Here is a 22,434-nt window from a genome sequence, read left to right on the forward strand (position 1 = left end):
GGTGGTGGTGCTCACGTGAGGCACAATAAAAGCATCAATTAATTTTCAGGAGGAGGTATTTGAGGGAACGATGAGTGGATGCACTAGAGGGCACGGCTACCCTCTTTTCTTGCTATGTGTGCATCATTGTCGGTAGAGGGCACAATGAGGGGCATCATCTTAATGATGTTTTTTTCGATATCGGCCGACAATCTCACCGAAGGTGGTGGTGGTTCTTTCACCGGACGGGCCAGAAGGTGGTGGAGACACCCCCCCTTTCATGGGGTGGTTGCATTGGAGGCGGAGAGAGTTGAGGCTCGGAGATGGTGAAGCCTCTCTTGCCGGCCAATGATTGTCGAATCTCACGACGAAGGTGGCGGCGAGGGCTAAGGCCATCATGACCCCTTCCGTGGTTTCCCCTTTTCGTAAAAGGGGAAAACCCTAAGGGTCTCTCTTTTATGAAAGAGGGTAAAAAAAACCAAAAGGAAGGTTTGAAAGAATTGAGAACCCCTTAAAAGTCTCTTTGTTGTTTTTCAGTTCTAATTCTTTTTTTCTGCATAATTTCCTTTTGATCCCTATTTTTTACATAACAATGGCCACTATTTTTGAAAATTCTAGAAAGAGACCCTCTCTATAAATATTATCTAAAATAGAGTTGTTATTTATGTTTTGTTCAAAATAGTTGTTGGACTTTCTGAAAAATTCAAAAAGCCTTCTGAGTTTTTTTATTTAACTCAAAAATTTCTTAATATTATGTTATAGTGCTCTGGATTGTTGATTTTACCCAGAATTGTTTCTAACTTTTCTAATTTTTCCAAAAAGTGTTTTTGGTTATTAGAATACCTCCCAGAGCTTTATCCAGACAAGTTTGGATCTTGATTGGATCAATTCGATATAGGTATTTTCTTATACACCTGGTTGAATCCGGTAAATTTTCTTTTAAACCCAGTTATAATCTGCTTTGGATCTCTACCTTGATATTGGAGAGATTATTTTTTTTTTTTACGTGCATCTGACTTGGATCTTGAAATATTGTATTATGTTCATGTTTTGGATCATTTTATATTTTGATCTAGTGTGCCTTTTTTATCCAGTTTTATATGGATCAAGTGTAATTGAATTAGGATTCATTAGATCTAATGTTTGGGTCAAGGTTGAATCTGATTAGATCAGATGTTGGGATCTAGTAAGGTGATATAGACCTTGATTTAATTTAATAAAGTATCTTATTGAATCTATATGAATCTGGATAGATCAAAATGATAATTATAAGATCAAATTGATTGAGTATAGATCCAATTGAATGAGTTTAAATCCAGACAAAGCTATTAGATCTTGTTGAACTTCAATGGATCTAAATATATCTAGTTAATAAGTCATGGATAAAGAAAATATCATCAAGCATACTTGAATGAGACATTTTATGAATGTTTTAAGGTTATTTATATGTTGAACAAATAACTCAACTTGGATAAGTATTAAGATCCAGTCTGAAATTGTTTCTTACTCAAGCTTCTAATATGATACATACCCAATTATGGTTTGATGCATGGATAGTCTCTTATTGAATGAATTTAATGTTGGATCCAAATAGTATAATTCTCAGATATGAGATATCCAATTTGTTATGAAACTGGATAAGTATAATTATTGTATATGGGATAGATTTGATCCAAGATTCATGGTTGATTTCGGATAAGTTTTATGCCCTGATATGAGATATGGATTTGGATTATGATTAAATCCTTTATGATTCATGGTTTTATTTTGCATAAGATGCATTTAAATTCTAATATGGATCATGTTGGACTTGATAGATAACATCTTTAGTCGATTTTAGATATGGACTCATATAAATATATTTTGTTTGTGTGGATCCGGTAATATATATAAACTTATATGTTCACAAGCTTGTGGTTTGATTAAAGCCTTGAAAATGGTTATCATGTTTGACACATCCAAATGGTAATAGGATAAATTCCATTGGATATGGATCTGGTATATATCCAAATTGAATTTGTATATGAGATTTATGCTTTACCTCATGATGTCATGATTTAATGCAAATATTGCTTAAATGTAAAACATTGGAATAGTGGGAGCTGAATTATATTTTTGCACATGCATATATGAATATTTATTTGATAATGTTTCCTATGGTATGCTTGTATGAATGCATGAAAAGATAATTTTTTATGCTTTAAAAGATTTTTCATAAAATGCAACTTGGTCAGTCACATTTATGATTATTTGAAACTAGATATACTGGTCTAAACTGATCAGGTGGTGATCAAAATGTGATAGTGCACATGAATAGTAGGAGTATAAACTATGGTGAAAGTTTGAAAATTAGTAGAATTTAATATGTTTGGCAAATCATGAATTTATAAATTAATAAATTTCATAGTACTCCACTAGTGTGCATGCCTATAGTATGGTCATGGAAGAGCCAATAGAACCTCATAACTATGTGAGACCCATATTATGATATAGTCACTTTTCTTTAGAACTATGGATTGTATGACTCAATATGCAGTGAATGGTGAATACTTGAAATAAACTTTATAAATTTATAACATGATGAAAAAATAACCTAGTTTGTGAATAGCCTTATGATAGAGATATATGATGAAGAAAAAATTCAACTATCGTATGTAAAATCTCATGATGTCATATAATTATGAGTGTGATACATAATGCACTGGTTATGATATGATGTAGGTGTTCACCCCATATATCCAAGTGGAGATGTTGGAACCAATGTGGCTAATGAGTTTCACATATGGAACTCATATGTTGGATTCATGTAATGAATCTAAAATATAGATCTAGGTAATTGGATCTAATGATTCAGAGTAGTGAGCTAGAAACCTAATTAATGACCTACTTGTGTAGTGAGCTATTGAGATATGAACCACTATGATAGTGATGGCCCCACTTCACATTGGATTCCCAGTATGTTTGGAAATCTAATGAGATAATTATAGTTGGGTAACAGCTACCTAGAGGAGGATAAGTATCCCAACCCCTACCTCCGTAGGAAAATAGAGCTCTCGATAAATCCATCAAGAAATCCCTCATGAAGAAGGTCGTTAATCTCAACGCTATTCCCTTACCTTCGTCTTTCATGCCCCTCCTTTATTTTTATAGTGTTTAGGGGTTAGGTCAAGGGTCAGGCTAATCTCAATCCTTAATCTAATTTCCTTTCTTCTTTCCTATCTTCTAAAATCATATTTCCTTTTCTCTTTTGTTTCATTCATTTTTTTATAGTAGACTTAGGTTAATACTTTAATATGTATTATATGTATAATATATCATACCATATACCATATGAAGGATATCAATATGGCTAGTCGATACTCTCCTTGGGGGTTTCCAACCTTTCCATATTGCAAAGGTTGTCAAACTTTGACTAGGTCAAGTTTTATTTTCTTTTTATTATATTTTTTATCTAGACTTTGATTAATGTATATCACATATACAATATGTACTATATATATAATATACCTTATATGAGTAGGGTGTATGGGCTGGTCGACACCCCCATGGGATCTCAACCTTTCCATATTCCAAGTTGTCTAACTTGCTCTAATTTTTTTTTCTTTTCTTTTCTTTTATCATTTCCATTTTCTTTCTTCATCTTCTTTCTAGCATTCCCATCCTAGAAGATTCTAGGATGGGACACCCCCCCTCTTGGGAGGCTTCCTATCAATTTAGGTAAGTTTTGACTATTGATGTTAAACCTTGGCTTTTGAAAAGTTTTAAAAACCCTTTGTATTTAAAGTTTTAATTTAATTTTATTTTTTTAAAATTAGCAAGGAGGTGCCACATAGGATGAGACTGTCCACATATAGACTCCTACCTTTTTATTCAATTAAATTGAGTTATATTTTTTATTTCAATTAATTATTTCTTAATTAATTGAGTTTAGTATTTTGGATTTCAATTATTTAAAAACTAGAATTTAAATTTAAATAAAATGACTCTAAATGCAATTCAAATTATTTTCAAATAAACATGGACTTCTCTAAACCAAAATTTGGCTAGCTTAAATTATATTTTTATCTAACAAAATTCTAATTTCTAAAAAAATGTATTTCAAAAAGAAATTTTCACTAGGTTTGATACCCTTAGCGTGTGAGTATATATATATATATATATATATATATATATATATATATATATATATATTTCTAAGTCTTACATAATCTATTGTATAATACTTAGTACATAATAGCATTATCAATTTATCACATATAAAGGCATTTGAAAAAATTTATAAAAATTCCTCGAAAAATCACGGTCATTACATCTAACCCCCCTTAAAAAAAATTTCATCCTCAAAATTTGGTTAAGGTTGCATATTGAATAGGTTTGTATGTTTTGCTTTCATCTCTGCTTCTAGCTCCCTTATAAATTCTTCGAGTCCATGGTGTTGCCATCATACCTTCACTAAAAGAATTGTCTTATTTCGCAATACTTGTTCTCGTCGATCCAAAATCTATATCGGACGCTCCTTAATCGTGAGATCCTTCTGCACTTCTTTCTCGTCGTACTGAATAATATGTGTAGGGTCTAACGCATATTTTCTCAACATCGACACATAGAAAATATCATGTATATTTAAAAACTGAAGCGGGAGTACTAATCTATAAGCTACGCCTCCAATCTTCTCAAGGATGAGAAAATGTCCTACATACCTTGAACTTAACTTACCCTTCTTGCCAAACCGAAATGCACTTCTTGTCGGCGACACCTTAATGAATACATGATCTCCAACTTTAAATAAGACTTCTCAACACTTTTGATATGCATAACTTTTGTGACGGCTCTAAGCGGTCAAAAGTCTCTTCTGTATCAACTGTACTTGATTAGTGTAGTATTGCAGAACTATTGGTGGCTCGATAGCTTGATCACCAACCTCATTCCAACATGCTGAAGATCTACATGGTCACCCATATAAAGCCTCATATAGAGCGATACCGATGCTCAAGTAGTAACTATTGTTTTAGGCAAACTCGGCTAGTTTCAAATGTTTACCCCAATCGTCTTTCCACTCCAATACACAAGAACACAACATGTCTTTTAGGGTCTGGATTGTCCTCTACGACTATTCGTTCGTCTGCGGGTAAAAAACCGTACTAAACTTAAACTTTGTACCCAAAACTTGGATGTAAACTTCAGTTCTTTATCAGAAATAATCGAAACATGTACTCCATATAACTTGGCGATTTCATCAACATATAAATCTACTAAACTCTCTAATGTCTAATTCACCCTGGTCAGTAGAAAGTGTGTCGACTTCGTAAGGTGATCTATGATGACCCATATAGTGTCACATTGATGTTATGTCCTGGGCAGGCCTTCCACAAAGTCTATGATAATGTCTTTTCACTTTCACTAAGGTATCTCGATCATCTGCAGTGTTCTGCCAAGTCGTTGATGTTCTATCTTGGTTTGCTGACAAACTAAGCATCTCGACATATATTCTCCGATATCTCTCTTCATGCCATTCCACAAGTAGTTTCTTTGAAGATCCTTATACATCTTAGTGCTATCTAGATATATAATGTACTTAGTTCGATTCGCCTCATCAAGTAACTCCCTTTGTAGCTACTGATTCACTGGCACCCATAACCTCTTATTGTACACCACAGTCATATTTCTAATACAAGCAGAGGCGATCCTGAAATGAGTTGGAGCCCGCCTGACCGAACATGGCCTAGGGAAAATCGAAGCCATTGGAGAAGAACTTTCCCATGCTGGCAATGACAATTGTTGATCGTGATAAGAACTCCGACTGGACCCAATCGAGGGTAGACTGTATCGAGTCTATGACATTTGGGCACAGATGATGCTCGTCGTCTCCAACCAGGGTGAGGAGCCACACTCCGCCGTGGTTGGCGGTTCTCTAGCATGCTTATCTCTCTCTCTCTTCACCAAAGAATGGGGATGGTTTCTATCGCATATTTAGCACCAAGGCAAAGTCTGGAGCATTGATTTGGGTAATCTAACGATTTAAATGAGAGGAAAAAGTATATTTGTTAATAAACATGAGAAAAAAAATAATAATAAATTGATAATTTTTAAAAGATTTCTCAAGTTATCAAAACAATGAAATTTGGAGATCGAGAATTCTCATTCATGACTTTTCTTTGAATGAGAATTCAACTTTGCGAGAGAATTCTCTCTCAGAATATCCAAACGCATTAGTAAGTGACCACAAAAGATATGCTAGAATTCTACCAAATAAATCCCATTAGCGAAGATTACGACCCAATGTTGTAATAAAGGGTAGTAGAAGTAGCTATCCAAGTTTCCTTTGAGATGCCAATGATAAGTATGTGGGAACAAGAGTCTTTCCCCCTGCTGGAACAATCATTGCAACGCCACTGACAATACAAAGATAAAAAAACAGACAGAGTTCGAGAGAGAAACACATATAGGTGATGAAAAGCAGAACTGCCGAAGTGATGTAAATCGAGAGGGCTCATAAAGCTATGTTACCATACTCGTATATGCATGAAATCCAAAGAAAAACAGAAAAACTAAGAAAGAACTAGAAATTAATGAAATAATTGAGAACTTAACAAGAAAATAACAGGGATTCTCGTCCTTCTACCTAAGGCTCTCATTCTTTTTATAGACGAGGTCTTCTAAATTCCAATCCAAATAAGCTACCTAAATTGATAAACTTCTAAAAAGACAAAATTCATCTTTAATTATCCTAATCTAATTAAATCTGAATATTGAATCCAAGATTTGTTACAAAATGATGTGAATACTAAAATATTTAAACTAAAGAATATGGATCTCTAATGATCCAATAAATGAAGTGGACCTGGACATGCATCGCTTGGTTGTTGCATCATTCTCTTCGGGTTGGAGAAAATTTGCTCTTAAGTCTTGATCTTGTTTATGCTTCTTTCAATTGCGCTTTAATCTCAGGAAACAATTAAGTGTTGAAACTTCTGAAAGGCATACATCTGCCAACATTGGTGTGATCCAATCCGAAGAATTTTCAAATACATGCATAATGAAGATCAAATAATCTGATGGTTGGAGTAGCACTTAACCAAGTGGATCTTCATATCGAACATGGGGCAAATTATGATGTTCCAACTTAAGAAGCAGTTTGATCCATGTAGTATCAATTGAACCAAGTATTCCTTAAATGGATCAAAGTAGGCTTGGACAGGTCCTAGGTCAAATGGATGGGATAAGCTTTGAAGGTGGCTTAGTTTTAGAGTTAGTTTGGGTTGAATGGATTTGTGATGGTTTAATAGTACTAGGATTTGTTTGGACGAGTTTAAATGGGTTTTGGATAGGGCTTAGATCAAATTAGATCGGGTTAGGCAGGTTTAAGTTCAGGTTTAGGTTTATATTAAGGTTAAAAGGATCAAATGGGTCTTGGATCACAACTGAACCAAAATTAAGACATGAGATTGCCCAAGAACATATGCAATTGCTGCCAGTCAATCATTCCCATTAAAGAGGTTAATGCATAAAACCTTATCAACAATGAATTAAACTGATGATTAAGCCCATATTACGAGGGGAGCATTGAGTTTCAAATGAATACAGGACGGGCAAAAGAGCTTGACAATAATAGCTCCTAGAGCAGCACGACATGTCCATAAGAAACTAAAGAGTGTAAATAGTTAGCAAAGGGCAACTCTGCAATACTACAAATGTAAGCATGCATGATATTGGACAAAATTTTGCATGGCAACGAATGCACATGCACGGGGACAACATTCTTATAGAATAACGCAAAAGTCTCCATGTGCAGATGCTCATATTGAATGTACTATACATGCACATTGATCACTTTGAATTATAAAAAGAAGATAAACACTGCCGGTGCAGAATGAGCCATCATTAGCTAACTTCTAGTGTGTCTTGCAGTGCAATTCAAGCATATCATCATCCTCATCATTCTCCTATCCCAAGGCATCTGGTGTTGTAGTAGGAGATTTACAAAAAGACAAAACAAAATTGAGCCATCAGTTGCTAATTAGCGTGTCTTGACGTGCACTTCAAGCATATCATCATTCTCCAATCCCAGGGCATCTGGTGTTGCAGTAGGAGACACCTTATCCCCATCAAAGCAGAACACCAACTTTTCCAGATCTCCCTTCACTTTCTCAGCATACATTTTGAATAGCTTTTCAAACTTGTCATCCTACAAAATATCATTACTTTAAGGCAGAGAGAGAGAGAGCATGTTCTTAGCATCATAAAAGATGTAAAACCCTTCACATGGAGGCTTTTCATATGAAAAATGGAGTACCACGGTCATTCATCCTAGTCATGCACATCTTGTTCTAACATAATCAGTTTTCAGTCACTAGAAGTATATGCACAAGAAAGTAATGGATACACGTCAAAGTGTCAGATAACCAGCCAACAGTGAGAACTGAAAAATAAAGCTCTGTGAATATTGAAAATATCCGCCAATCAGGACGCTATCAAGCGTTTAACTTTGCTTACCATCTGGCTCAGAAAGTACCAACCCATGATGAGAAAAAAGGACCTGAAAAAATCACAACTCTCACATATTTGAAAGAGTAACCATATGTGCAATCTCATATAGTGGGCTCCTTATTGATTAAACTCTCCACTTTTTGGCTCATCATACTCAGAGCTTTTCCCAAAAATTCCAACAGAAAGCCTTCCAGATATATTTGTGACATTTCTAGTCAAACACAAAAAGTATCCTAACCATGTTTACTAAATACATAGTTTACATATCAATCGCAATCAACATGCACATTTAATGCTTCTATTGGAATCGGAATCAGTCAAGGAACTGCTGCAGGGCAAGCTGTACAAGGCATCGCTAGAAAACCACAAGCAGAGGCAAAAAAAGAGTTATTTTATTGGTTAGACTGGCTTTTATGGAAGTTTAACAGTTCACAGATGGGTCATGGCATTAGCTCTTTTATTTGCAAATCCTTTTGTGTAATCCTAGAAAGGTGAAAACATGAAAAATTGCTCTAGATATCCACCATGAAAAAGTGCTTTAAATACATGTATTGGAGAAAAATTGTTTCATGCATTATTCTATAATCTACAGGATACTTGGCACCATAACACAGAAGTTGCAGGCCAATGAGAGGCTATTACAATTCTCACTATAAGTTTCCATTTGAAGATTAAAAAGCACATACCTAAGTTGTACTCATATTTTAGAAATGATGCTTCAAACCTGAAGAATGTGGTCGACAAAGATATCGAGCCTGTGTCCAGCATCAGTTTGCGGGAGCAATAGCAGTATCTTTATCGAGTATAAATTATTGGCTTTTTTTTAATTTCAAAGCCAAAGGGAGCCCTCCTTCCTTCCCTCTACAATGATCCCATTTCCTAAGTCAAACAGTATAGCCTGATAGCAGTAAATCCAAAACTTCAATAACCTCAATCTGCATTAAGATTTGCCAACAACTGCTCTCCTTGAAGTTGAAATTTCTGATAAAAGAAATGGAAAATAAAAAATACCCTATTACGGGTACTAACCTATGCACAGCCCATGGTTACCAAAAACTCCTAGATACCCTCAAAAGTTGGCTTGTTCTAAAGCTACAAGAACCTAGGTGCTTATGAAGACTGCTTCATAAGTTACGTGATACACACTTCCAAGAACATGGAAAATCATTATTTCCACTCTTATAAAGCCTGCTTCATGATCAATGTCATAGACCTTTCATTGATTTCATTTAGTAATTGATCTTACTGGTTACTGCAATATACAAACTGCCTTTCTTGTTGTTTTCTGCATATCAATATTCAACTATGTAGGTACATGGTGGAAAACCCTAGAGAATCGTTATAGGCCATAGGAGCATCATATTATTGTCAATTTATTGCAAAATCAAGAATTTAATTAGTTAATAATAAATTGTACTGCTAGTATCATATGGCATGACAATTGTAATTTCTTTTACTTGTATAAATCTGAATTGTGTTGCTTCATAATTCCATTTTTCTCCCTGGCAACCTTGCTAAAGCAACACATATGCTACTTGGTGTGTGTGTGTAAATCAGATCAAGAAATTTGATACAAATAGTTGAAGTTCAATGACAAGAAAATCTTAAACCAAGAAAGGATAAACCAATTCTATTCCCAGACAAGCTTCAAAGAAAACAGGCAGTTTTCCTTTATAGAAATGGCCAACAAAGAATTCGTTCTGGAAGTGTATCTACTGCCAACAACCTAGGAAGCTATTGTTTCCGTGTTATTTAGCCTAGAAGGCTAGAATCATGATAGCTATGCATAGATAAAATTTGTGCTTTCGTTTACAAGTGGACTATGGATGATTAAAGTATTCAGAATTCTCTTTGCTGCTGCATAAGAACCTCCCATAAGACCCATGTTTGTCAGGATTTGGAAAGCCCATTCCCAGAACAAGCAACCTGAGATGCACATCTATACATAAAAACATCTGATGTCTCTATGTATTTTTGACACCACACTTCTATATCTACCACATCCAACCAACTTTGATAAAGGCATGACCCACTCCATTAATCCAAATGCATTCTAATTCTCTTATTGACACAATTTTTATGTGTGCATTTGCATCATCATCATCTTCAAATATCCAGGCGTACAGGCAAATGCAGAATGAGCTAACATTGGTTCGGTTAGAGACCGTTCAATGGTAAGTCGTCTAAAAGAAATTTAAATAAAGTTGCACCAACATTAATAGACAAACATAAGTTTTGAATTCAAACTTTGAAACCTACAACATCAACCTATGTCCACAAAGGAATGACCTGCTCTGTTTATCCAAATGAACTTTAATTCTCTTATTCAAACAATTTTGACATGTGTGCACTCGCGCCATAATTTTCAAGGATCTAGGCATACTGACAAATACAAAATGGAGCAATCATTGGTTAGTTCAGAGACCAATCCAATGGTAAGTCTTCAAATAATAACTTTAAAATAAAGCTACACGTACATTAATATACCAATATATGCACATAGAAATCCTAACCTTGTACATACGGAATTGTTTAAGTCCATCCTTGTCTTGAATAGAAACTAAAATCTTCTCTCTTTCTTGATGCAACCTTAATGATTCTTGTTCTTCTACTTTTTCACCAGACTCCATAGAACTATGGAGTTCTCTTCTAGCAGACTCCTCTGCAACACGGAACACTTCATCAACTGATTGTGAAGTCAATGTTGCCAACTCCTGCCTCTTTGTTCTATAGAGGAAAGCATGATTGGAATCACCCACAAATGTAAGAGCAATGAGAAAAATAAATGACAGATATTTTTCCATGTCAAACACATTCACAAAATTAATAGCATCAACTTTCAAAGTCTAAAATGTTTCAAGATACCATCGATCAATAACAGTTCTGTTGAGCTAATGATCAATTAAGAAGATGATACCAGATATGCAAGCATCCAATACTGTGACTGGATAAAAAATAACTATACAGTCATACCGTCTGTGCTTCCAGCCATGTTCCAGATATATGCTATAATCACTTAAATAAAGACTCGATAAAATTTGCTCTAGTGCATTTTGCAAAAAATTATGCTTTAGTTCAAGGATGAAAACCTTATTGCAAATTCCAACTACTTCCATGCTTTTGGTTCACAGAAGCCTCAAGTATGCAAGAATAACCAGCCTTTTATATTCCCACTTTTGTTCCATATGATGCTCAACAGCAACAGTAACAAAATTTACAACCTCCCCAAATGAATCAACCAACCCTTGATTCGTAGGTAAAAGTTCTCTTTCTGTTAGATAAAAGCAAATGTTCTAATGTAATGTTAGCCAGAAAAATCTGACGGTCCATATTACAAAGACCACTAACGCTTCATGTACTGACTGGATCACAATTCAAGCAAACACTAGAAGTCGCATCAAAGAATTAACTAATGTAATGGATACCTCAGCTCCAGTAGGATAGGGTTCTCCTGTGAGACACTCCCGTTGTCAGAAGTCGTCTTTGGTGGAGAAGGCAACCAGTCTTCTTCATCGTCCACCACTACAACTGAGGCATTCTCTACCTTCTCCTAAAACATTCAATCAATATCGAGACTAACCCTCCCTTGACCTTATTAAAAAAAAGGAGGAAAAATATTACAAAAAGAATAGAACTCACAGTCGAAGCTAAGCACTTCTGCCGCTTCTGAGAGTGAGTTGGAGGCAATGAATCCGAAGATTCGTCTACAAAATGATGAAAATAACGACACTAACGATAAATAGAAATTATTTCAAAGATCAAGAATTCTAATAAAAAAAATACGAATAAAAAAAAGATCCACCATCAGAGAGAATTATCGGCTGAACTCGGCTGTAATCGAAGAGAGGTTCGAGCTCCTCGTCGCCTTCTTCCTATAAATGGATCAAAATTGAGAGGAAAAACAACTTATTTTCTGATATATCAGAAAAAAGTTTAAAAAATAGAAACACCTAAAATATGCCATATGCAAACAACATAAGAAATGCAATTACCAATGCAAACTGCAGAGAAAGCCATGGAAGTCGAAAGCCGTAATTCGACAGAACTCCATGGTGAACAAGTCCTCACAAAAAGCACTTTAAAATGGCTCCAGGACCAAGTCTCTTACACCATCTTTTGGACAAGGAGTGAGAGGGAATAAAGATCGAACAAAGAGAGGAGAAACCCAATTTGGTGGAATTTGCAAGGAGAATTCCATTCTTGTTGTGAGAGGGTGGATCAAAGTCAAATAGGCTTTACACATCTGAGTATGGGTTTTACAAAACCGCTTGATGAAATCAATCGTTCACATCCGATATCTTGAAATGTTTTCATATCTGAGCGTGGGTTCAAGCCAGATTCGAAGGAGATCACATATCTCAGCGTGGGTTTTACAAACTCCTTACTAAATGATATGAAAACCTTCAAACCTCTACTAAACCTGCAACCCTCATGGGTTTCCACCTTCCAAAGAGAGCCCAAGGGTCATCCGTCATACAGAGAGAGAGAGAGAGAGAGAGAGAGAGAGAGTACCTGAGTGGGGAGGGAGGAGGCAGCGTCCATGGGAGGAAAGAGGAAGCGTCAACAGAGAGGAGAAGCAGCGGGAATGTGAATTTTTTTATTAGAGGGAGGACGGCCTAAAAAGAAAAAGTATTCATATGAAAAAGTTCTCCGTCCCTTAAAGATGAGAAAACTTTCATATAAAATCAGGCTATTTTAGAAAGTTTCGCATCAATGTTTTTTTTCTCGTTTGGAACTATGAGAAAAAATAAAACTTGTTCTTTCCTACCCCCATTTTCCTATCATTCTCCTGCTTCGGAACGTGCCCTATGTATATTTTGTTATGTATATCAGTATATATAGTAAAAGAAGTGATAAAGTGTCACCCAGAAGAGAAGGAAGCGGATCAGGTCATGCTAAACATGAGGGTTTTTGCTCATGCTGACATCATGGCCATCCGATTTGCATTTTAAAAAGTTCAAAAGTAACAAAACCACGTGGCATTCATCGAAAATGCAAGCAGACGGCCACGATGTCAGCATGAGCAAAAACGCTCATGTTCAGCATGACCTGATCTTCGCCCAGAAGAGAAGGGTAGATACCAAGACAGAAAAACGGTGACATGTACACCTCTAGCAGTTGTCACAGCTTCCTCGGGTAATTTGGTATATTTCTCATACGATTTCTTTAAAGGCATGATCAGGAAATGGCTGAAAGCAATAAGAGAGTATCAAGTCAGAGGCAGCTCTAAGGATAATCCGTCAGTGCTGCCTCTCACACCCTTCATCCATAGGATGAACTGCTCCGGAACACATGGTTTTTGGATAAGTTTGGGCCATTCGTTTTGTATGATCTAGATCTTATCATCTAAAGCTTAAATGGCCCTGAAAAAAAACTTGTGGGATCCATCTAAGATCAGAGTTGCCTCTGACGTGATCCTCTCTCGAAAGCAATTAGTTAGGATTTAGTACTTCAAGCTCAAAAATCTGATGCTCATTCACCATTAGAACATTTTCTACATGATTACCTCTGCTTGTAATACTGGTCCTATTTCAGATAGAAAACCAAACTCCATCCAAGCTTCCACTGTTAAAATTCAACTCGTTTAGGCTCTAGCCAGACTCAGGCTCATCATGAGCTCGAGCTCATTTTCTGGGTGCTAGTTTGCTGCTATCCCAGCTGAGCCCGAGCTGGCTTGTCTCAAATGAGTCATATCTGTAGTGGCTGACCTACCAAAAAAAACTGAAAAAATGTGCAGGAATGCCATGTTATACACATCATGACAGAGAAACAAATAACAGTGATATTTTGAGAATATTTTGATTTTATTATAATGCTTTCGAAACCCAATATAATCCCAAAAAAAATGTGATATTCTTGAAATGTTGCTTATTTTAAAATTATTGGCAATTTTATCATAATATCACTGCATTATTAACATGATATTAACATTTATATATTTTAATGTTGTTATTCTATTCCACATATTCCTTTATATATTTTTTAAATTTAAACGTGCTGATATTTTTCTAAGCAAAACATATTAAAAAAAACCACGAGATTATCCCTTCCGAGATAATCCCCAAACTGAGATTTGTAACTGTTTTATGACATAATGGCAACCTGACCAAATATTCACCCCTCTTTACAGGTTGATTAACATCTTAAAATATTAGAGAGAGAGAGGTAACTGCCAAAGTTTGGCGGCTCAAGCCCACAAGGGATCCGCTCATCTGATAGGGCGCAACTTGTGAATCTCTTGCTGCAAGGTCCAAGCTGGATGTAATCGTTAGGAGGCAGAGAGGACCTCAAGGGTTTTACCAACCAGAGGCCCGCCAATTTACAGTCAGTGATGACTGATGAGAGGGTTTTCCCCTTGGCCTAACCCAAAAAAAAGGGGGTTAGCGCTCAAAACGTCACATGATACATGCCAACACGACATACTTTAAATACTGGTATTCATGTCATGAGTTGTTTATATATACAGATCACTCACAGGGATGCATACCATAAGAATTACATAGACGAATTGAGCAATGCACATCCCACAACCGGCACAACCTCTAGTAAGAACTTATCCTAGACATGGAGGGGCAACCTCCTTGTGGTCCGTCCACATCCACCCACACTTCATTAGTGCGCCAGATGAACCGGAAGGGGCTATTGTACTGTGAAATCGAGTAAGCATACTTGTCTTCATCAAAAACAGTTGAGTTCGCCCACGAAGACCGACCAAGACTGAATGCCAAACTCTGTGCCTCCTTGACAATATTATTATCGCGAGCAAAACCAGAGAACTTCCTAACTGCAACGCATCGACCCTCCCATTTCTCTGCTTGCAGGTTCAGTTCTGGAAGTGGAAGTGGTGGCAGTTCTTGAAATTTTGAGGGGAGATAAAACCTCACAATGTAGCCAGAGGAATGCAGTGGTCCAGCTCCAGGAACAATGCTTGTAAGTACTGGCACAGTCATGGAGATCCGTGAGGAATTCAGATTAGCACCCTGAATGTACTGAAACAACCTGTTTAAAAAGAAATAGCACCAAGATTCAATATAGAGATACATGGATGGTATGAAGGCATGTCGACCCTGTAGTCGAATGATCAATTTGGGAGATTCATAGAAGGCTATAAACATTCTTGTAGTTGCAAAATTCTTATAGAATCTGAGCACCTCCCCTTACCAATTAGCCTTTTACTGTATAAGCTTGACAAGGTAGCCAATTTGGCCCAATTTTAACTTATTCCATCCAAGTTCTTCAAACCATAACAAAATAATCCTCCAACAGACATTTTCATTTGGTCGAAGACAATTCAATCAACCCGACTCTGTGATATGCCATTAAATAAGGAGAAGCTATCAAATTCCACAAAACAGATTATGGCCTCTAAACAAGTATGTTGATCAAATTCTGTTCACATAAATCAAGCCTAGAAAATTTGCCAACTCTACAGTGACCAAATGAAATCTTCAACTACAGATCAATTCCTGCCACAAACATGTGGAGTTGATTCATGGTTTTACAATGATGCCTTCCAGAAATATAACGTCTAAACTTGAACAACAACAACAACTACTACGCCTTCATCCCAAAACAATTGGGGTCGGCGATATGAACCAAAAAAGAAAATCATTCTGGGTCTTCCACATGAATCCTTCTCCTCCAATCATTTCTATCCAATGCCATGTCCTCGGTGAGGTTCAAAGCATTCATATCCTTTCCTATCACCTCCATCCATGTCTTCCTAGGCCTACCCCGACCTCTTTTAACTAATATATTTCCCCATTTCTCCATCCTTCTAACTTCAGTTTGCAAAAATACTACTGAGTTGGGTTAACCATCTGTAACTTCAGCTTGCAAAATACTACTGAATTGGTTAACCATCCGAACTTCAGATTGCAGAATACCACTGAAATGTTAATCACGTATTCTGCTAAATGGGCTTTAAATGATGTGGCACAATTGATGACAATCAAAATGCATATGAAACATTTCAGAAAACCTATGAAAGGCATAGTAGAACTCTCTATTTGCAAAGCTGTATACGAAGGTGATATAACTAGTATACACAATCTCCACTAGGTGAAAGAAAATTCTAATTTATTTTGCATGTGGAATGAACATATCCGTCACAGTTCCATAAAAGAAAACTTTTTGTGTTCAATATTGTGGGCAGTGTGTGTGCATTTCCTATTTCTTTTGCACATCAGATTAAAACAAAAAGACTAGCCACATAAATGTGGTTTAGAGGAATGAAATATCCTTCACAATACTTTGATAGTAATCAATTTTAAATTAAATTCACTTGGCGTAATGAAAACATAATATGTGGGATGTCCAAAGGTTCAGATTCAGGTCAGATATCAACTGGATCCATTCAACCAGATTCAGCAAAGTAAACATCTGGTCAATAATTGGACTCAGATTTGGCATAAAGTTTCAATCTGAAGTGAAAGTCCCTAAGGTATATCAGTAGCCATTTAAGGTAGTTGGATCCGGATTAAATAATACTCTTTTCCATCCGACTGCAACTCCAATAGATTAGGCAACATCCAATTAGGTTGGATCCAGTAATGCCTAACCTGAACCAAATCTGATCCATTTTACACCCATAATAACAAGATGATCAAATTCGAGATGAAAGTCATCAAATTCTTTTAATTATGTAAAAAGGCTGAATTTTTTATGGAACATTGCCTTGAAACTTCCTCAAGCTACGTTGAAACTGCACGCAATACATAAAAGGCACTAAAGTTAACTGAATTCTACTTTGCATGTATTGGTTCTTGAAGTAACTCTGATTACACAGCATTGGTTATAGATGGAGATCAATTTCCTCAAAACTGAAGAACTTCTGAATCTTCACACACACACACACACACGGTAGGTGCAACTCAGCTTGGATGGTCGTCTATCAACTTGGTTCAGGGGAAGAAATACGGAAACTCCAGCTGTCGAAGATATGGGCCATGGAGTGAGATAAGAATTATATAGCATTTTCTCCTGGGATAAAACCAGTATTAGATCCCAGGGTTTAATGATTCAGCAAAGACTCTCAAAGTCCACTCAAATTAACAAAAGACGGGCTAGACAGGACAAGAACAGGAAGGTTTCTATTCCTTGAGGCTTTACATGAAGGACATGGTTGCCTGACTAAAAGGTCAGGTTGAAGAAAATTTTACATAACTGTTTTTTATTCTAGGCTTTCTTCACTTGTTCAACCCAAGCATCAAAAGAGAAAAACAATCGCCAATCCCTTTTCTTTGTTATTATTCTGTTTCTCTTCTGTCTTTACCTTCTTATCACTAGAACCATATATACACAATCATGCATTTCTAATATAAAGCAAAGTTATTCATCAAGTTCCTCCAGTCTAAGTACCCGACAAACACAACAATTTTACCAATAGAAACGAATAGAATTGCACACCAAATTAAATCTTAGTACGAGTGTATCAATGCCCATAAAAACAGGAACACTGAGATGAAAAGGTTCCATCTTTCCAGGAAACCCACAAACTAAATTAAACAAGGGAAGAAAAGAAACAATAGTTCCTCGCGTGAGGTAATAATAGTTTCCATGATGGAAGAACCATCGACACACTGCCGATTCTAAGGAAAACCATCTAAATACAAGTAACTTCTCAACAAAATTGTTTCTTTCTTTCCCCTATGAAAACCATAAACATACCACATACCACCGAGGTAACCTCTCTACCAAAATGATTCTTCCCTTGCCTAAGCACCCAAAAATTCAATGAGATCAAAGCCAAAAGTATTAAAAAAAAAAAGGTTTTCTGTACGGGAAAAATTCATGAAGAAAAAAAGAAAACAATCAGAAACAGAAGGATGGGTACATGAGTACCTGTGGAAACCTTCCTTGGTGGACTTCTCGAAGGAGATGTCTTGGACTAAAGCAGACATCCATGAGGATTCCCCGTACAGCCTGATCTCAAATTCAGACTCCGAATGGATAAGGGTAAATTGGGGGGATTCGATCCCCAGACCTCCTCGGAGAGATAAGCCTAAAAAGGTCAGAAGAAACAAAGGGAGGAAATTCTTCTCCATCTTCGTTGCCTGGAACAAGGGGGACAATGGAAACTGGTTGGAGCAGAATTATATTACTTTCAACAGCCTAACCACCATTCTTCCGGCCATTTGTTTATTTTGTATTAACCAAATTACGCAAGGGTCTTTTCGATACACCAACTTATCCAGATGTATCCACTTATCCGGATAAATGGGATAAGTTGGGAAATTGCAATATGGGGAGCAGAAAGCAAGCTCTCGAGTCTCTACTTCTCCCACTCTTTTGGGCAGGTAAATGGATCCAAAAGCACAAAAGGTGGGGCTCAAGCAAGACATATAGCCCTTGAAGACCTTAACTGGGTCTGCATATGGCTGGGCTTGTTGGTAAACAAGCCAAATCAGTCGGGCCTGAAGTGTTCGGACAAAGCGTTTTAGCTCCGCTCATTCTTGTGGCTAGCAGAGCCGAGCTTGAGATGGCTTGTTTGAAAAAAAAAATTCATGTTTCAGAGCAACCTGTCCAGTAATTTATCAGGCGTTCAATGCTTACAGGTCTAATCAGTTGCTCTAATGGAAATGGGTCCCGTGAGATAAAGTCCGATCCACTGGAGCATATCAAAACCGGTTAGGGGGGGTCCTTCATCCGAGGGTCCACATCCACAGACAGTCTCTAGGTCCGGGTCTAACCTGACCTTTCTGGGTTGAATTGCTTTTCTTTCTTCAAAAATCACTTACAAACCAAGATAAATTGGCCTACAAGGGCTCTTTTCATCTGGTAGGGACAACTTTTGAATGTCACCAAATTGACCCAATGTCACAAGTTCTAAACCTACAGGCGGCATCCCTTACCACAAGGTCAATGCTGGGTGTACTCCCTTGTGGGCAGGGGGACCTCAAGGATTTTACCAACAGGCAATTTACAGTTGTTGATGAGGGAGTCTTCCCTTGGTATAGTGAAAAAAAAAAGAGATAGATTGGTTTGGATCTAGGTTAGAAAATCCAGAAAGGTCTCACTTGACAATAATATGAATCTTTACTCTAAAAAAAAAGGAGACGATAATATGAATCTTGCTTAACTCGACAAGATGACCCTCCGGACAAACTCTAGAGACCTATCAAATGAACATGAGAAGGTTCATATGCCCAGATCACCTTACTGGGCCAGGTGAAGGTTTGATACCGTGTCTTAAGATTGATTTTGCAGGTCATAGAGTTACAACTAGGGGTGCCAATGGATCGGGTTTGACCCGGAGCCGACCCGTACCATACCCTATAGGGTCAGGGTTTGGTAATAAACAAGAAGGTCCGATTAGAATCTGGGTCTGACCCAAAGAGTCTAATTAATATATGGAGCCAGGTATGGTTTGTGGAATTTCATACCAGACATGGGCTGACCCAAGTTCCGTCTAAGATCCACAAATTTTCAATGTAAAAAAGATAAAAAATATTATTTTACCAGGTGGTAAGGGTCGTGGTTTATGGAATCCTTATAGAATCCTAGTATAGTTAATTTTATGGTGAGTCCAATTAAATTCAGGTCTGGACCCAGTACCATAATCTCAAATCAGGTCTGGGTTTGGCAGAACCGTACCTGTGTTTTATAGGGCCTGAGGCCAAGGGAAAAAATGGCCCCCCTATTAATAGTAGGAGTTTGGGGGCAGCGCCTCCGAATTTTTTTTAAAAGAATCAAAATAACAATAAAATTTGCATTCACATTAAACAAATATAATATTCCAAATATTTATATTATATTAAATAAAATAGGGGAGCTCAGGCCTTAAAAATGGTCCCCTAAAATTTTTTTTGGCCCAAGGACCCTGAGGCCCAAGCCTCATTGGCCTCTTTACAGGTCCAGCTCTGGGGTTTGGCTCCGCCTGGGTACCAACCAAACCAGACCCATTGACACCCCTAGTTACTGAAAACTGCCCAAGCATCATTCGTTTGATGCATCGTACTCTTGGCATCTATAGCAAATGCCTTAACTTTGGTGCCAGCCTGCGCACTCAAGAATGCAGCCAATATGCTGAGATCATTAACTACAGTAATTTACAAAAAGCTGCCCAACATTTTATAACCTGAGGGCAAACTCCTCAACCCCGAGGAGTCACTACGCTTCAGCTTGCACGGGAATGACGTTCATGGGATTTGAACCTAGACCATCCGCCTAGCAGCCTAGGCCCCATCCCACTGCACCAAACCACTCGGGGCCCTGCCCTGCGTGATCTGAAAACCAACCTTCATCTTACCCACGTAGCTGAGCAGCTTTTTCATTTTTTCACTAATCAAGCTTAAACAGTAGCCAACCGAACAGATTGTGTAGGTCTTTACCATGCCCGCGTTTTATTGATCACCAGCTTTGTGTTAGGCCAAGATAAAAAGCAACAAAACCTCTTATGTTTAATTTATAAGTTTGCATAGAACAAGAGTTGGACAAGAAATACATTATTTGCAGAGAATTTATGCTTGAATGAAAGTTGTTTATGACTCAATTAGAGTGGGGTTATATTAAAAAATGACGAAGTTCAAAGGATAACAGACTGAGGAACGTTCAGGAGGAGCTGGAAGCTACAGAGCCTGCACCTTCAAATTCTTTCGCTTCAAGAATTCGGCCCACTCAACAGGCTTCCGAGAACTTCCTCCATAGATGACATGCTTCGGGAGTTCTTTACCATGAGTTACAAAAGTCCCACCACTCACTACAGCCTTAGCAACCGCAGTTGCCTGTGATCCATCACTAAAGTTTATAGCAGCACTGGGGCTTAACTCACTAACCAAACGTTTCATGTACCTGCGTAGTTCAGATTCAGAGTAAGGAACTGGTATAGAATCATTCCTTGGAGGAGGAACTGATGCATCATGAAATATGCAAAGTTGCAATGGAAGAACATTACAATTTTTTTTCATATTCCTTTTAATAATGAGAATAGCAGATGCCATTGCTATTATACCTTCAACAAAACATGAAATAAAGGAGCAGTGTTGGTTGGATATCATTCACATAAATTCTTGCCGATCATTGCAACTTTTTTATTATGATGGATTAACAATTAAAAGGAGAGAAGCACCAAGTTTTTGTGTAACTCTCTGGCACGACTATATCTGCCCCAAGGGCCTTGAGATCTTCAATAGTTTCAGGATTCCCAGGATTGTCTTCAATTATGCTGATAGTCTGAAACTTGTGCTCCTTGGATAATTCAATGACCGCTTTACCTATGTCACTATCACCACAATTTTGCACCAGAGTGCCGCCTGCCATAGTAGAAGATTCATCAACCAACATTATAAAAATTTGCAGAACCAAACAGTTACGAAGCAATTCAAACAACAATGAGAAATAAGATCTGGATGCACACGGACAGGTAGAATGTGGAGATTATTTTGGTTGTTCAAGTATAGTTGATAATTGCAGTCTATGCTCTTCTGCCAATTCAAGGATAAGTTTACCTAAGTCACTATCACCACAGTTTTGTACCAAAGTGCCATCTGACACTGTAAGAGGTTGGGATTCGTCCAGCAAAATTCCAAAAGTTTCACACCAGAGAGCCAGAAATATAAATAATTCAAGCACTAGTCAAACTGAGCTCTCAAAGCACATAGTGGGAGATCATTTTGGTTATTCAAGTTAATTGATCATCACCATAATTTTGTAGTTGCCTGTATTTATTATAATTTTCCATTATTATACTTTTCCATTATTTTCAGACATGGTTTATCTCAAAGTCTCAAACTACTCAACTCCATATACAGAAGGGTTGTACCTGATACACCCCGTATTCTAAGGTGTGGGGAAGAGGTGGACTGAAGACGACCCTATAAACCTGCTTTTTACATGAAGTGGCTGCCCTCAAGACTTGAATCCACATTTTCCCCTAAGCCTGCATGGTTTACGACATCACCAACCAATGGCCTTTCTCGTAGGTGACACTATACAAAGTAAAATTCAATCAATGTCGTGTGGCTGCCA

At 37.2% G+C, this 22,434-nt stretch overlaps 3 protein-coding genes across 3 annotated transcripts; all 3 read right to left on the minus strand.

Moving 5' to 3' along the window:
- Window positions 1-7,689: 7,689 nt before the first annotated feature.
- LOC149827143 (Ubiquitin-like superfamily protein) lies at window positions 7,690-13,110 on the minus strand. The gene is made up of 6 exons (XM_090020236.1): window positions 12,979-13,110; window positions 12,269-12,338; window positions 12,106-12,170; window positions 11,892-12,016; window positions 10,980-11,193; window positions 7,690-8,164 (listed from the first exon to the last, which is right to left on the minus strand). Exons 1-6 carry the CDS (start codon window positions 13,006-13,008, stop codon window positions 7,997-7,999), a joined length of 672 nt encoding a protein of 223 aa, XP_089876362.1. The 5' UTR covers window positions 13,009-13,110; the 3' UTR covers window positions 7,690-7,996.
- A 1,780-nt stretch (window positions 13,111-14,890) lies between these two features.
- LOC149827144 (uncharacterized) lies at window positions 14,891-18,600 on the minus strand. The gene is made up of 2 exons (XM_090020237.1): window positions 18,310-18,600; window positions 14,891-15,465 (listed from the first exon to the last, which is right to left on the minus strand). The coding sequence occupies exons 1-2, from the start codon at window positions 18,510-18,512 to the stop codon at window positions 15,009-15,011; spliced, it is 660 nt and encodes a 219-aa protein (XP_089876363.1). The 5' UTR covers window positions 18,513-18,600; the 3' UTR covers window positions 14,891-15,008.
- A 2,435-nt stretch (window positions 18,601-21,035) lies between these two features.
- On the minus strand, window positions 21,036-21,726 carry LOC149827145 (uncharacterized). Its single transcript, XM_090018448.1, has 2 exons — window positions 21,552-21,726; window positions 21,036-21,316 (listed from the first exon to the last, which is right to left on the minus strand). Exons 1-2 carry the CDS (start codon window positions 21,724-21,726, stop codon window positions 21,036-21,038), a joined length of 456 nt encoding a protein of 151 aa, XP_089874574.1.
- Window positions 21,727-22,434: the final 708 nt, after the last annotated feature.

The sequence above is a fragment of the Nuphar pumila genome, chromosome 10, assembly GCF_984573655.1.
Source record: "Nuphar pumila chromosome 10, dmNupPumi1.hap1.1, whole genome shotgun sequence".
NCBI lineage: Eukaryota > Viridiplantae > Streptophyta > Magnoliopsida > Nymphaeales > Nymphaeaceae > Nuphar > Nuphar pumila.